The sequence below is a fragment of the Oryctolagus cuniculus genome, chromosome 3 (assembly GCF_051225735.1).
Source record: "Oryctolagus cuniculus isolate XC-2025 breed Fujian yellow rabbit chromosome 3, ASM5122573v1, whole genome shotgun sequence".
Lineage (NCBI taxonomy): Eukaryota > Metazoa > Chordata > Mammalia > Lagomorpha > Leporidae > Oryctolagus > Oryctolagus cuniculus.
The window spans coordinates 59,252,960-59,270,308 of NC_142869.1; the positions used below are offsets into that span (position 1 = coordinate 59,252,960).

The 17,349-nt window shown below is 38.5% G+C and overlaps 1 protein-coding gene across 4 annotated transcripts in view; it reads right to left on the reverse strand.

Annotated features, from left to right (window-relative positions):
• The window catches only part of ITGA4 (integrin subunit alpha 4), a 145,455-nt gene that overhangs the window by 58,913 nt on the left and 69,193 nt on the right, over nt 1-17,349 (reverse strand). For 3 of the 4 annotated variants that reach the window (XM_089329048.1, XM_089329049.1, XM_002712227.6), the window contains 6 exons: nt 16,515-16,644; nt 14,662-14,747; nt 13,974-14,036; nt 13,745-13,882; nt 9,521-9,632; nt 509-603 (listed from right to left, as the gene is read on the reverse strand). In XM_089329048.1, coding sequence (XP_089185174.1) covers nt 509-603; nt 9,521-9,632; nt 13,745-13,882; nt 13,974-14,036; nt 14,662-14,747; nt 16,515-16,644 — 624 coding nt within the window. The remainder of the gene's footprint in view (nt 1-508; nt 604-9,520; nt 9,633-13,744; nt 13,883-13,973; nt 14,037-14,661; nt 14,748-16,514; nt 16,645-17,349) is intronic. The other variant, XM_089329050.1, reaches the window with a different exon arrangement.

Sequence of the window (17,349 nt, forward strand, 5' to 3'; positions counted from 1 at the left end):
TCTTTCCTTTCTGCATGCAGTTTTTTCCTAAACACTTAAGTGTCCTGATTTTTTCAAAATATAAAGTGAAGTCAGTGTTAGATCATGGAACTCTACTGACCTGCTATCATCTTACTACTTTCCACTGAAAGAAAAACAGAATATTCCATGTATTTGATCTCCGTTAGCAACCTTCATGAAATATGGGGCTTCGGCCATAGGCAAGCCAGTTAATCAAATCCAAATGGATTTGTTTGGAATAGTATTGAATATTACCTCAGAACACAAATGTGATGAAATACAAGAGGAAATCTTACAGACGATAGACGCAAGCTACAGGAGAAGTGAACTCCAACTCATTTAGGAAAAAATGATTTAAAGAGTTATTAATTACTTAAAATAGAACACTAAACAGTTACTTGACCATAATATTAAAATGTTTAAGAAAAGTAAGTCTGCACTAACAGTTTGAGTTTTAAGGATTATTTATAATTATTACCAGTGCTTGTTCTGGAACTCAGCATCTTACCTGTGAGAAGGTTGGCGAGATTCCGTCTGCTCGGCCATTGTAAATGTAGATAGCACCTCTCAAGTCATCTTCCTGTGGAGCTCCAATAGCAACATCTATTCCAAGAATTAAATGGGTTAAAAGTAATAAATTTTGGATACAAATAAACGCAGCCTTAAAAATTAACATTCATGATCCTGAATTCACATCATATAAAATTCCTTTTTTTTTTAAATTTATTTGACAGGTAGAGTTATAGACAGTGAGAGAGAGAGACAGAGAGAAAGGTCTTCCTTCCATTGGTTTACTCCCCAAATGGCCACTACATCCGGCACTGTGCTGATCTGAAGCCAGGAGCCAGGGTCTCCCATGCGGGTGCAAGGACCCAAGCACTTGGGCCATCCTCCACTGCCCTCCTGGGCCACAGCAGAGAGCTGGACTGGAAGAGGAGCAACCAGGACTAGAACCGCCACCTATATGGGATGCCAGCACTGCAGGTGGAGGATTAACCAAGTGAGCCATGGCGCCGGCCCCAAAATTCCCTTTTATTAAAAAAAAATAATACTCTTAGGGCCCAGCGCTGTGGTATAGCAGGTAAAGCCTTCAGTACCAGCATCCCATATGGGTGCCAGTTTGAGTCCCAGCTACCCCACTTCCAATCCAGCTCTCTGCTATGGCCTGCGTAAGCAGTAGAAGATGGCCCAAGTCCTTAGACCCCTTCACCTGCATAGGAGACCCAGAAAAAGCTCCTGGTTCCTGGCTTTGGATAGATGCAGCTCTGGCCATTGCGGCCATCTAGGGAGTGAATCAGCAGATGGAAGATCCCTGCATCCCTCCTTCCCTCCTCCCTCCCTCTCACTCTCCCTCTCTCTCTACCTCTCTGTAACTCTGCCTTTCAATAAATAAATAAATCTCTTTAAAAATACTCTTAGATTAAAAAAATACTAACAGCATGATATATAGGATTACACAGAATAGTTTGAGCATGGAAGAAAGTAAAGTGATTGAGCTTAAGGGGCATCCTATGAGAATAAGTTAAGGCCACTGGATTCACACCCAAATATCTGACACCAGCTATGTGCCCATTTCATAATCTGTGTCTCTTTCCCTCACCTAGAGTAAAGGATCATGACAGAACCTACCCTCACATGAAAGGGTATAACTTATGGAAAGTGCTTAGAGGACTATCTGGCATGTAATAAATTATTATTTATTCAAGACCTTAGGGACAATAAGACATGAACAAGTATTCAAATTCTGGAAATCTCCAATGAGGAAGAAAAGGAAAAACCTATGGCAACATCTAGTCAATGGAATAAACAGTTGAAAGCTTCCTCAATCCTGACAAAGATACAGACTTCTGGTGGACTTCTTGGTTCAGAAGACTGTTGGCCCCTAGTTGGACAAGACCTCCTCACCACATCATATTGTAGCCAAAATTTTCAGAAGTACAATCCAAAGATCTCAAAAAATTCCAAGAGAAATGTGCCAGGTCATACTGAAGGAATCCCCATTAGACTGACATATTTCTCAACAGAAACCCCACAAGGGAGGGAGAAACAGAATGATGGTATTTCCTGAAAGAGAAAAGCTGCCAACTAAGAATACTGTACCTAGCAAAGTTGTTCTTCATAAATGAAAAGAAATAAAACAAGCAAAGACTAAAGGAATTCATTACCACCATACTGGCCTAACACAGTCTGTTGAAGGGAGTCCTAAACACCAGGAAGCAAAGACAACTGCAATCATGAAAACACGTGAAACTCTAAGTCCACTAGAAGAACAGACAGACAGTAAGTAAATAATAGAGATCCAACCTCCTCTTCAGGGGCTGAGGTAGTGTAGATGGTTAAGCTAGGGTCTGCAGTGCCAGCATTTCATATGGGTGCTGGTTTGAGTCCTAGCTGCTCCACTTCCTATCCAGCTCCCTGTTAATGTGTCTGGGAAAGCAGTGGAGGATGGCCTAAGTGTTTGGGCCCCTGTATCCATGTGGAAGACTCGGAAGAAGCTCCTGGTTCCTGGCCTTGGCCTGGCCCAACCCCAGCCATTGCGGCCGTTTAGTTAGTGAACCAATGGATGGAAGACCTCTCTCTCTCTCTGTCTCTCCTTTTATGTAACTCTTCCTTTCAAATAAATAGGTAAATCTTAAAATGGTTCTGTAATTATGCCAAACCAAAGAAGATGAAAAGAGAGATAGAATAAAAGATACTGAAGCATAAAAAAAATTAAGAACTTTGAATGTAAATGGACTGAATTCCCCAATTAAAAGATAAAGTTTGACTGAGTATATCTACAAAAACGTAACCAACCATATGCTACCTAACAGAAACTTATTCCACCAGTAAAGATTCACATAGATTGAAAGTAAAAGAATGAAAAAAAAATATTCCATGCAAAACAAAGCAGGAATAGTTACATCAGACAAAACAAACTGAGCTGATATTAAGGGAAAAAATAAAGAAGATCACTATGTATGACCAAGACATCAACAGGAAGATATGACAATTTTAAATGCATTTGCACCTAATGCCAAACACCAATTTTTAAAAACAAACATTATTACCTCTAAACAAAGTGATATGCTCCAATACAGTAATAATGAGTGACTTTAATACCTCCCTTCCTTCAATAGACAGATTGTTCAGACAAAAAATATCAACAAAGCATCAGAATGAAACTATACTATGGACGAACTGCACTACAATGGATCTGAAAGATGCTTAAAGAACATTTCAGGGCCAGTGCTGTGGCCTAGGTTAATCCTCAGCCTGTGGTGCTGGCATTCTCTATGGGCAATGGTTCTAGTCCGGGCTGCTCCTCTTACCATCCAGCTCTCTGCTATGGCCTGGAAAGTCAGTAGAAGATGACCCAAGCACTTGGGCCTCTGCACCTTCAAGGGAGACCTGGAAGAACCTCCTGGATCCTGGCTTTGGATTGGCTCAGCTCCGGCCATTGTGGCCATTTGGGGAGTGAACCAGCAGATGGAAGACACTCTTTCTCTCTCTCTCTCTCTCTCTCTCTCTCTCTCTCTCTCTCTCTTCCTCCCTCTCTGTCTGTAAATCTACTTCTCAAATAAATAAAAAGTATTTAATAAAAAATAAAGAAAGAACATTTCATCCAACAGTTGCAGAACACAATATTTTCATCAATCCATGGAACATTCTCTAGAACAGACCATGTCTGAGTCCACAAAACAAGTCTCAATAAATTCAAAAACAATATAAATCACATCACTTAACTTTTCTGATTGTAATGCAATAAAACTAGAAACCACCACCAGCAAAAAAACCTTAGGAATTATAAAACTATATGGAGGCCGGCGCCGCGGCTCACTAGGCTAATCCTCCGCCTTGCGGCGCCGGCACACCGGGTTCTAGTCCTGGTCGGGGTGCTGGATTCTGTCCCGGTTGCCTCTCTTCCAGGCCAGCTCTCTGCTGTGGCCAGGGAAGGCAGTGGAGGATGGCCCAAGTGCTTGGGCCCTGCACCCCATGGGAGACCAGAAGTACCTGGCTCCTGCCATCGGATCAGCGCGTTGCGCCAGCTGCAGCGCGCTGGCCGCGGCGGCCCTTGGAGGGTGAACCAACGGCAAAGGAAGACTTTTCTCTCTCTCTCACTGTCTACTCTGCCTGTCAAAAAAAAAAAAAAAAAAAAACTATATGGAGACTGAGCAACATGCTTCTGTCAATTGTTTTGAAGAAATCAAACATTTCTTGAAAAAATAAAACAACATACCAAGACTTATGACATACAGTAATTAGTACTAACGGGAAGGTTGAGAAATAAGCACATATCATAAAAACATAGAAAGATTTAAAATCCATGAGTTAAAGATATTTCTCAAAGACCTAGAAGAGGAAGAACAAACCAAAACAGATTCAAAATTGGTAGAAGGAAAGAAACAGCAAAGACCAGAGTAGAAATAAATGAAATGGACATAAAGAAAACAATACAAAAGGTTAATGAAATAAAGAGCTTCTTTTTCAGAAAGATAAAACTTTTTAGCTATATTAATTAAAAAAAACACACACAAGAGAGAGAGAGAGCACACTCAAACAAAATAAGAGTTGAAAAAGGAGATATTAGAACTGATTCCACAGGAATATAAATGATCATTAGGAACTCCTATGAGCAAATATATGCCAACAAGTACCAAAACAGGTAAAAATGGATAAATTTACAGACAGATACAAGTTATCAAAATTGAATCCTGAAGACAGAAAATCTGAACAGACCAATAGTAAGTATTGAGAATGAATCAATAACAAAAGTCTCACAACAAAGAGAAGCCCAGGACCAGATGGCCTCACTGCTGAGTTCTACCAAACTTTGAAAGATGACCAAATTTTCTCAAATTATGCCAAAAAGTTGAAAGGGAGGGAACCCTTCCAAAAGCATTTTAAAAGGCCAGAATAATGGATTCTATTACCAGATGATATGATTTTAGATATAGAAAAACCAAATATTCCCCCAAAGACTATTAGAACAGATAGCTGAAGTTAGTAAAGTTGCAAATTGCAAAATCAACATATAAAAATAGAATTTTTATATAATAACAAACTTGCTGGGAACATAAGCATAAAAAAAATCTCCTTTACAATTGCTACCAAAAAAACTCCCCCTAAATATGAATTTAACCAATATGTGAAAGACTTCTAAGAAATTAGAAAACACTGATAAAAGAAACTAGAGAAGAAACACAAAGAGATAAAAAGACCTCTCATATTCATAGATCAGAAGAATTAATATTGTCAAAATATGTATGTACTATCCACTTACAGATTCAATGCAATACCCATGAAAATACCATTGGCATTCCTCTCAGAATTAGGCAAATAATCTTCAAATTTATATGGAAGCACAAAAGTCAGCAAATATCCCAAGAAACTGTACAAAGGAACAAATCTGGAGGTATTACAATACCTGGTTTTAAGAATGCTACAGGGGTAGGGAATTTGACACAGTGAGTTAAGCTGTCACTTGTGTCACCTGCATTCCATAGTAGAGTGCCCTTCAAGTCCCAGCCACTCAGCTTCCAATTCAGCTCCTTGCTAATGTACTTGGGAAGCAGTGGACAATAACTCAAATACAGTTTCTGTCACCAATATGGGAAACCCAAGTGCAGTCCCTGGCTCCTGGCTTCAGCCTGTCCCCAGCCCTGCTACAATGGCCATTTGAGACATGACCAAGCAAATGAAAGCTCATTCGTTCTCGTTCTCTCTCTCTCTCTCTCTCTCTCCCCCCTCCTCCCTCCCTCCCTCCCTCCCTCCACCTTTCAAATAATAAGAACATCCTTGTTTGTTTTAAAGACTCACTACAGAACTACTGCAACCAAAACTTATGATACTGATAAAAACAAAAAACATATACACTAATAGAACAGAAGAGATGCTCCAAAAATGAATCCACACAGTCACAGCAAACTAATTCTCGATAAAGACATTTAAAAAAAAAAACCCTGAAGACAGCCACTGTAATAAATTGGAGAAACTGGATGTACACATGCAGAAGAATTAAACTTTTCCTCTACCTCTCAATCTAGACAAAAGGCAATGCAAAATGGATCAGAGACATAAACATAAGACTCTACACTGTTGAAACTACCAGAAAAAAGAGTGAAAAAGTTCAAGATATAAATATAGGTAATCATTTTGGGGATAGTGCACAAAACACAGGCAACAAAGCAAAAAACAGACAAATGGGATTATATCAAACTGAGAGTTCTGCACAGCAAACAAAACTGACAGAGTGAGAAGACAATGGACAGGATGGGAGAATATATTTTCAAACTGAGCATCAAAGGTTTAATACTCAGAATATAAAAGGAACTCAAAGAAACTCAACAAAATGTCCAATTTTCAAGTGAGCAAATTACAAGAAGAGATATTTCTTAAGAAAATTCAAATGACCAGCAAAGTTTTAGAAAAATGTTCAACATCATCAGGCATTAGGCATCAGGGGAATGCAAACTGAAACCACAATGAGGTATTATCTCATCCCAGCTAGAATGGTTATTATTGAGAAGACAAAAACTGTTATGTTTAAATAGTATTTTCCATTAGATTGTAGGTCTTCCAAATATATTCCGCTATTTCCTTCATTTTTATTTATATTGGCACATACTCTATAGTTGGTATGGTACATATAACACAAAAGGAAATATCACAGAATTGCTCAATACTTATAAAATGTAACATCAATCAGTAAAATTTTATATGTCTAATTGTAAATGCTAAACATAATCACAATAAAAGAATTCTGTATTTTTTCCCATTTTATTCTATTTTATTTGAAAGTCACAGTTAGAGAGAGACAGAAAGATCTTCCACCTGCTGGCTCACTCCCCAAAACAGCTACAACGACCAGGGCTGGGGGAGACCAAAGTCAAGAAACCAGAAATCCATCAGCATTTCCCATGTTGGTGGCTAGGGTCCAAGCACTTGAATCATCCTGTGTGGCTTTCCCAGGACCATTAGCAGGCAGCTAGATTACAAGTGAAGCAGCCAGGACTCAAGCTGGCTCTCATACAAGATGCCAGCACTGCAGGCTGTGACTCAACCCACTGCACCACAACCTTAGCCTTCTTTCATGTTAAAATTTATAAATTACACTATTTTATATTTCTTAAAAAAGTATTTATTTGAATGGCAGAGTGCCAGAGAGAAAGAGCTAGAGAGTGCAAGAGAGAGTGAGAGAATGAGAATCTTCCATCTGCTAATTTATCCCCCAAATGGCTGCAACAGCTAGGACTGGGTCAGGCCAAAGCCAGGAGCAAGCAATTTCATTTTGGTCTCACACATGAGTGGCAGAGCCCCAAGTACTTGAAAGTACATCGGTAGAAAGCCAGATCAGAGGCAGAGCAACCAGGAGTCAAACTACCACTCTAATATGGGATGATGATGTCGGAACATCAGGCTAACTGGTTGTATTACCACCCTTTCCCTCCATTGTTATACATTTAAGGAGGCTCAGGGGCAGATGTATTCAATAACTTACTTTATGATTTATTTATTTGAAAGACAGAGTTACAGACAGAGAAGTCTTCCATCTGCCACCATCCCCAAATGGCCACATTGGCCAGGGCTGGACCAAGCTTAACCGAGGAGCCAGGAGCTTCTTCCCAGTCTCCCACGCAGGTCCAGGGGTTCAAGGACTTGGGCCATTCTCCACTGCTTTCCCAGAAGCATCAGAGGGAGCTGGATCAGAAGTCGAACAGCCAGGATTTGAACCAGTGCCCAACACTTGCCCCTCAATAACTTATTTTTGAACAACAACTTAATACATTTAAAGTAGTTTGGAACATTTAGGTATAAAAAATTAAAGAGGTAAGAATTTAAAGCACTCCATCACTTTGAGTTTGTTTGTTTGTTTATTTATTTATATTTATTTGAAAGGCAAAGTAACAGAGTAAGAAAGATAAAGGGGAAGAGACAGAGCTCTTTTATCTACAGTTCAGTCCCCAAATGCCCACAACAGCCAGGGCTGTGCCAAGCTGAATCCAGGATCCAGAAACTTAATCTGGGTCCCCCACACAGGTGGCTGGACCCCAACTACCTGGGCTACCATCTGCTGCCTCCCAGGGTGTGTATTATCAGGAAGCTGGCTTAGAAGCAGAGGTGGGACTCTATCCCAGACACTCAGATGGATGCAGGTGTCCCAAGTGGTGGCCAGAACACCCACTCCCGTCCATCATTTAGTTTTAGTATCCAAGTAAACTTTAGCCAATATTAGTGTGCACTGATTGTCAATGACCATACAAAGAAGACACAATTCTGAACACTGACAGCAAGTATCAAATACTAATTGGTATAACTCTAGTAAGAAGAGTTACGCTCTCCTCTCAAACTCAATCATCCTTGCATATGCCATCTTAACAGACTCTGTTACCACTTAGTACTGAAAAATGTTAAGTACTGGCATATGTTGAGGGACTGCTGGCAGAGACAAGTATTCCAACATCAGGACTGACAATCCAGGGCAATATATTCCATTATGACAATCTCATGCATTTCATTATTGAATTACTTCCTTTCAGTTGGTGAATAGCTAGTGTCCCAGTACTCCTAGCTGCTCATCATAACTGCTTAGGATTCCCTCTGAAATCCCTGAAGTTCTCCCACAGTGCAACAGCTGAACAGGAAATTTCCAGTCTAGCTGGGGACTTGAGTAAACTCTGCTCCAGCTCTGCAGCCAGCCCTCAGTGGTGTGTGGTCAGTATCTACACTGATAGTTAAAGACCGTGGTCCAAAGAGTCTCTAATACACACATCATCCCCCATGCCACCCCCAACATTTTCTCATTTCTGAAATCAGCATCCTTCTTAGCATATAAAAATAGTAGGTGCCACAGCAGTGTTTTTTTCTAGGAGCACATAAAATAATAATATAATATATATGAATGACGACTTAGAATCAATGAAATAAGGTATTTTGAAAATCATCCTTTATGGATAAGAGTAAAGATCAAGAGGTGGGAGCCTGTGCTGTGCTGTGGTGAGTAAGCCTCCAACTGTGGCACCGGCATCTCACATGGGCACCAGCTGTTCCATTTCCAATCTAGATCTCTGTTATGGCCTGGGAAAGCAGTTAAAGATGGCCCAAGTGCTTGGGTCCATGCAACGATGTAGGTGACCCAGAAGAAGCTTTTGGCTCCTGGCTTTGGATCAGGCCAGCTCTGGCCATTGCAGCAGTTTAGGGAGTGAACCAGCAGATGGAAGACCTTTCTCTCTGTCTCTTCTTCTGTCTGTAACTTTTCCTCTCAAATAAATAAAATATTGAAAAAAAAAAAAGAATTCTGCTCTTTTAGTAAGAGTGAAATGGGTTTAAACTTCTAGTCATTGTAATCGGAGGCAGAATATTTAAAAAGAAAACAAAAGATCAATAACTAAAGTCAGAACACTATAAAAAGAAAAAAAATCTTATTATACCATTTTGGCTCTATTTTCTAGATACAGACAACACAAAACTCCAATCACATTCTCTTCCAGAACCACTTTTAAGGCATAAATAAAGTACCACATTTGATCCTTTTAATTACCTTCAAAGCCATCATTGTCAATGTCACCAAGATTAACTATAGATTCCCCAAATCTTGCAGCATATTTGTCACTTCCAATGAGTTCTGTTTCCATTTCATTCATTACTGCTCCCTAGATAGAAAGGGAGAGAAAAGGTGTCATTATAACACTCTCAGACAACTTTACACATGATTTACTGCTGTAATTGGATATGGATTTTTTCTATTGAGTCAAACAAGTTGGACAAACTACAGACTGAGCTTCAGCACACATATCTCAGTTCAATTCAATAAATATTTATTGAGCATGTCAACACATGTAATAGCATGATAAGAGCTCAGAGGACATAAAAAATGGACAAACTCATGAACCCTAGCTTTGAAAATCCAATAAATCATTTTGATAATTCAATTTAGCAAATACTTATCAAGCTCTTAATAAAGACAATGCACTGTGCAGAGTAAACAGGCAAAAGGGGACAAGGCAGTGTTTATCAAACACATTCCCTTTAGAGGAAGCAAGCTAGGACTTAAAAGGAATGGCCTACTTCAAATTGTTCGTGGCAATGAGGTTAAAAGATAAATTTGTTTTTGTACAAAAAATTACAAAATGCATGCATACAAAGAATCTTCAAAAGTTCATGGAAAATGTGTATTTTGAGAAATCTATGCATGGATTTTAAGATTTTTTTTAACAAAATAAACTTATACTTTAGTTTCATTTTCCATGAACATAAAGAAAATTTATTTGAAATGCAGAGTGAATGAGAAAGGGAGGAAAAGAGGGAGAGAGGAGAAGTGGGAGGGAGTGAGGGGGACAGGGGAGAAGAGGAGAAGGGAGAGACAAACATCTTCCATCCATGGGCCCACTCTTCCAAATTCCTGCAACAGCTGTCCTGGATGAGGCCAAAGGCAGAAGCCTGGAATCTCATCCAGGTCTCCCACATGGGTGGCAGGAACTCAAGTACTTGAATCATTATCTGTTGCCTTCCCAGGTACATTAAAGGAAGCTGGATTAGAAGTGTGAGTAGCTAGGACTCAAACCAACTACTCTGATTTGGTATGTGGGCATTTCAACGGGTGACTTAACTCACTGTGCTATATGTCCAACAGCTTTTTGAAATGTCCTTATATAAACACTGCAATCTCAAGAAACAATGAAAGAACATCTGTGATGACCGAGAGAAATTTCATGAAGTAGTTGGCAGACAAAGTAGCTATTGAAGGATGAGTATGAGTTTGACATACACAGAAAACTATTAGCAAATTTCAGAGAATCTGACTATAATAAATGGAATATGTAATAAATGAGCCAAAAACTTCAATTGATATCTTCAGATGTACTATTTTGCTTGCTAACAGCAATTTTCTCTTGATCTAGTGAACAGTAGACAGCCACTGAAGGTGTCTGAGCTGAGTGGCGTGACTGAGGCTGACCTTTGGAAACTTACTCCAACAGCAGTGGGGCAGGGATTGGTTACCTGATTCTTTGGAAGTTGGAAGAAGAGTGATTATAATAAAACACTCAATAATGGTGCAATACCGAGCTGTTTTTTAATTATTTATTTATTTGAAAGATAGATTTATAGACTGTGAGAGAGAGAGAGACAGAGAGAAAGGTCTTCCTTCCGTTGGTTCACTCCCCAAATGGCTGCTATGGCCAGCACTGCACCAATCCGAAGCCAGGAGCCAGGTGCTTCTTCCTGGTCTCCCATGCAGGTGCAGGGCCCCAAGCACTTGCGCCATCCTCCACTGCCTTCGCGGGCCACAGCAGATAGCTGGACTGGAATAGGAGCAACCGGGACTAGAACCCGGTGCCCATATGGGATGCCGGTGCCACAGGTGTAGGATTAGCCAAATGAGCCACAGCAAGGGCCCCAAATACTGAGCTGTTGCTACCAGTCCTCTCCACACACTAATCATGTCAGTCCCTTCGGCTGAAACTAAAAAAATCTATGTACCACTCATAGTTGCTTTCTTCTCCTCAGAAGATCCAACGTGTTCTTCCCCATCACCTTGTATAATCCAACTGAAAACTCCTATTCTTTTGTTGCTCAAATATCATTTCCTCTGTGAAAAATTTTTGATCCAAAGTGGATTTTTTTGTATTTTATATAGATTTAAAATATACTATTTTACCATGTTGTGTTTCACTATTTACCTCCAGGTTTTGTGTATTCACTGGATTCCAAGGCCCTAGAGAACAAGAGTAAGTACACTCTCAACTCTTCCCATACTCTGTTACACTTCAGATAGTCACTAAATGTCATTCATTTAAAATGAACTTAGATGACTAGGAATCGTCTGTATAGACAGAATCACTGACAACAAAGCAGAGACTGACTAGATCAAAGGGGTGAGGGATGAAAGAGCTGGACTCTCAAGGAAATGCATAAATTTCAAGATGCTCCAGGGAGGACAGATTTAAGAGGGGTGCAGACTTAAGATGACACAATGGCACTGAAGTTAGGGGAGGAGAGTTTCAGGTAATCACTCTGCTTCGAGTATTCTCCAATCCATGAGTGGCGGCAAGAGTCTTCTGGGGATCCCTGAGAGCTATTTTGGTAGAAGTAGGTGGAAACCAGAGTCATTCAAGTGTCACTCTTTCTTGAGTTCACTGAAAACCAATTTCAGAGCACCTACTTCTCCAGGGCTGCTCCAAGCACTAAAGACATAGCAGCAACAAGCCAGACGATTTTTCCAATAGCTAAGCAAATACAGATATATACACTGTCACTTAGGTGAGTGTAATTTCAAAGGGTTAAGAAAGAGGAAGTTAGGTGGGAACAAAGGGACACTTATTTGTGTCACAGGATTTCAAAGTCAGACTCTGTTATTAAATCAAGCACAGTATTTGGCAGAGTGCCTCAGGGACGTACCAGGGAAGAACAGGAGGGTAGCACAGTAGTTAGGGGTCTTCCCTTGCCCTTCAAGCAAAACTCTGCTTGTATGCATTTCTCATATTGAGATTAACATTTGAAAGGGAAAGGGATTCCCATATTTTATATGTACATGCTACTGTTTAACTTACTGTCAAAAAAGTTCAGCTGTAAGAGAAAGGTAACAAATTTGCAGCATGCTTAAGAAGTCTAAGGAAGACCATCTATGAACAGGGAAATGTGGAGTGTCTGTGGAAGAGAAAGTGTTGTCCAATACTATTATTGATGGGATTCCAGTGATCACTGTGCTACTGATACGGCGTTATTATTAAATTGAGATTTAAGCATAGCCTAGGAAAGCCCGGTGCATTAGTAACTCTCTGCTCTATATTTGGAACCTTGAGAATCCCCCAGCTTTATCACATTAGAGAGTTCTCTCTTCAGTTGTACAATTTAGACTGACATTTACTATAGGAACTTACTAAATGCTCTGAAATGGTTGATTAAACAAGATTACAAGTAGCATCCTAAAAAAGATTTTACTTTGTCAAATCCTGACTGAAGAATGCTATGCCATATGCAATGCCAGTTTTCTCACAGGCCCAATCTTGCTTTCAGATAGACAAATAGGCCAAGAAGATCTCCTTAAGGCCCTGATTCTTTGTTTTGATCTAATGTCAAGAACTGAGGCTGGGAAGACAAGGGCAGCGGAACTCTTTAGACTGAATCACCGAGTGGTCAATATCTAGGACACAATATTGCTTCATAATTTAAAACTGAACCCTCATCAGTAATGACCTATGCATGCAATTAATATATCCATTTTCTGTAAACTATGCCAAGTTTATATTCTTTTCAAGAATATAGTTTACATGAATTGTGAAAATTAAGCATTCCTCAAAACAGATTTTATTTCTAATTGTCTTCAAAACAAGAAATCACAAACATTTAAGTCTTTATTTTCTATTTCTAGTAATAGCTTATAACTTATTAAATAATATAAGGAGCTCAACTATAGAACTATTAAAACATTTTTGAAGGGTTTATAAAAATGATTCTTTCACATTCGGTTTATATAAGAATATATCTAAAAGAAATTTCAACTACTAGAGTGAAGACATACAAGATGTGAATAGAAAAACTCTGTAATGTTTTACCTCATACTGGTGTACTATCAAAACGAAACGACTGCCCACTCATCATCATGTTCCATTTCACTTTTAGAGCACTGGTACAATACCAGATTTTCACATTTGTCAGTAAAATAAGTATGAGAACCCATCACCTCAAAACTCAGCAATGGGAACAATTTCAGTGTTCATCTCTCTCCATAAATGGCTTCTCCTGTGCAGGTGATTGGACATACCGAGCCCGAGTTGATGTACACGAACACTCTTCCTTCCTCCCTGATGGTGCTCTGCATAGGAGCTCCTACGAGTAGGTCTGAGAAGCCATCCGCATTGAGGTCCACAGCACACACAGAGGCTCCAAAATATGAGCCGAGCTACCCCAAAACAAAGGAGATCCAGTCATTGAGAACAAAGCAGGGTTATTCACAAAAGCCCTCAGTGACACCCAGGGTAGAGACATATTACCTTTTTACCTTTCATTTCATATAAGATATTTAGTTCTCTGGCGTCAATGCTGAATATATATGCCTGCCATTGGAGAAAGAATTAGAAAAGTTTACATTGCTCTAGAATTTTCTTCCTAAACTTCTGCTTCATCAAAACATCAATTTTCATAACTTAATCTTGTTCAAATAAATACTTTAAAGAGCAATATAAAAGGTTTAGGGTCCACTTTCATGGTAATATGTTTTACTTACAAAACTATCTCTTCAGGAATTATCTTACTGATCCCATAAAGGGAGCACAGAAAGTGTTGTATGCCTAAGTTTTGAAATGTAAGAGTCAGAAAAATTGACCAATGTTCACGGAACAATCTGCAAAAACTATAACCAGAAATAACATTTTTCTAGTCTTACCACAAAATGTGTAGCTACCTCAATTTTATTTCAATGAATGCTAACCAATAAATGCATTCTCTGGACATTGTATTTTAGAAAAAATTTACTTCAAAGAAAAATTGACTTACATAATTCTCCTGAAGGATTTTCTATTAAATATCTTCTGAAACTATAAATGTTTTACAAATTCATTAAATGCAGCACAATACTGTTCACCTTTCATCTTTAAAATTTTTGCCCTGCTTCCTTTCATATCCTTTCTCAGCAAATTCATTTGAAATTCTGAGGAGGAATAAATCTAAAAATGGAATTACTTTTCCAATCTGTTCATGTTGAGGAGCTCCTCCAACTACTTCTGTTGTATGTCGACTCCAGAAGTGACCAGCTCCAACTGAGTACCCTTCAAGAAAAGCATAAGAGAATCACCCTTGACAGTGAGTAAAATACATCAAGATTTCATTCAGAATTCAGAGACTGAATTCACAGCGACTACACTAAGCAGTTTTAATACTTAGCACAGTAATACTTAAAATCGGTTATTTAGTTTATGTCTTAATCAATAATGCTATGTGTGTTATGAAACTATAGTCATGTGGTTAGTATTCCAAGTCCTAGAAACTGAAAGAAAACCAGACCTTCATATTTGATTTGTGAGTTCCTGTGCAGTAGCAATAATCAGCTTCAAGGATTACAACAAAAAATGGGGACCTCAAAACATTCACAGAAAAGAGGCACTGAGCCAGGCATTTGGCACAGTGGTTAAGACGCCAATTGGGATGCCTGCATTCCAAATCAAAATTCCATATTGGGTTTGGGGGGGGTCTCTGCTCTGCTTCCAATTCCAGCCCAGTGCTAATGTGCACACTGGAAGGCAAAGTGATGACCACATGAAAGACCCAAATTGAATTCCTGGCTCTAGGCTTCTGTCTAACTCAACTCCAGCTGTGTAGGCATTTGGGGATTAAACTGAGGGATAAATAACTGTCTCATTGTCTTTCAAATAAATAAAAATAAATTTTAAAGACTGGAATTAATAAGCTTATTTTCATGCAAAAAACTTAAATCTACAATTTTTTCATAAAACAGATTTTCATGAACTTTTTGTGGACCCCACATATGCATGAATTTCAACATTTTTACACCAAAGACAATTGTTTAATTCCATTTCTCATGAACTTTTTGAAGTAATCTCCTATAAAATAGAGCATTTTAAGCTTTAAATATTTCTAAACTTCAAGTTTTTGCCATGAGATCTTCCTATTGTAATAACTTGATAATCACAAAAGGTAACATTTTTATTTTACATAAAAAGGATAATATCATATCACATTTCTTACAATACTTCAAGATATCTTTCAATGATAAAAAGGAAAATTGGAAATAAATTCCTTCTGTTTGAAGATGAATTTCTTCTATTTGAATGGGAACAAATACTGCTTATTTTATTATAATTATTTCTAAGTACAAAATACATTTGAAGCTCATGCCATTTAAATAAATCTAATTTTTCTGAAAAATTACATGGAAAACATTTATTTTATGGTAGTGAGAATTAACGCCAATTTTTTTATTTCTGTAGAAATACAGAGGACAAGGTGCCCTGCTGCTGATTAATGAAATATTAATGAGGAGGAAAACATGACAAAAACAGTTAAGCTCCAGGAAATATCTAAGAACTTAAAAGGCAAAAGTCAATGAGCCATTTTTAGACCCATATGTTTCTCAATGTTCTGACCTAGAATGCCTTCGACAGTTCCACTGGCTTTCAGTTGGTTCTTTTCAAAGCTGTACTTACTTATCCAGGATTTCAATGAGTTAATTCAGGGAATGCTTTTACTTTTACCTTTCTGTGATACAGTAAATACTTGGTAGAAGGTATCTATGAAGTTAAATGCATATGACTATGATGTAAGCTCACAAGTGTTTGCTGAAGTGCAAAAAGTAAACTGGGATTACTAGTGTAAGAATAATATAGTCAGTATTGTAGACCCACATGTAAGTATAAGATATTAAGTAAACTACTTTCATGGATTCTATCTATAGGAGACAGCTTCTGAATTGGGCCTTTAATTGTTACTAGCCATTTAGATCTTTTGAATCTTTCCCTTATTTATAATTACTAGTATATACAAGCAGAGACAATTTGAATTAATTAATTTTATAATACCTAAATAACTTCCAAATTTTACTTGATTATCTTTGTCCCAAAAAGCCTTGTATTTATTTGTAGTTATATTGTAGACAAAAAGAGAACCAGTCCAATAAAATGATCCAGGTGCTCCCATTACAATTAAATCCTGTAAAAACAAAACAAAATCATTCATTTAAAAGTTAAATCTGATCACCCCAAATCTCCTCCAGATACACAGCACTTTAAGTAATTGGTGAAGAGAATACATTTTTATAATAGATTTATGAAATATATATATTGTGTTTAACTATCAGAAAGGGCTGGTTCATAATTGATCACAAAGATAGTATTAAGTGTCAAAGGGATCACATAAACAAGACTAGTGTCTGCTAATACTAACTGATAGAATAAAAAAGGGAGAGAACAATCCAACATGGGAAGCAGGATACACAGCAGACTCAGAGAATGGCAAATGCCCTAAACAGCACTCTGGCCTCAGAATCAGCCCTTAAGGCATTCAGTTCTGGCTAAAAAGCCCATGAGAGTATTTCAGGCATGGAAAGCCAAGACACTGTTGCAAAAAAATGACCTAAATGAAAGATCTCTGTGACTGAGATCCCAGTGGAAAGAAGGGGCTATCAAAGAAGGAGGTACCTTTCTCTGAAGGGAGGAGAGAATTTCCACTTTGATTTGGCCCTAAGTAAGTTTGTGGACTCAAGAGGCTTCCATAGCCTTGGCAGCTCATGCCAAGAGCCTCAGGTGATTACTGATGTCACCAATAAGAGTGTCAATTGTTAAATCAACAACAGGAGTCACTGTGCACTTACTCCCCAGGTAGGATCTCTGTCCTTAATGTATTGTACTATGAGAA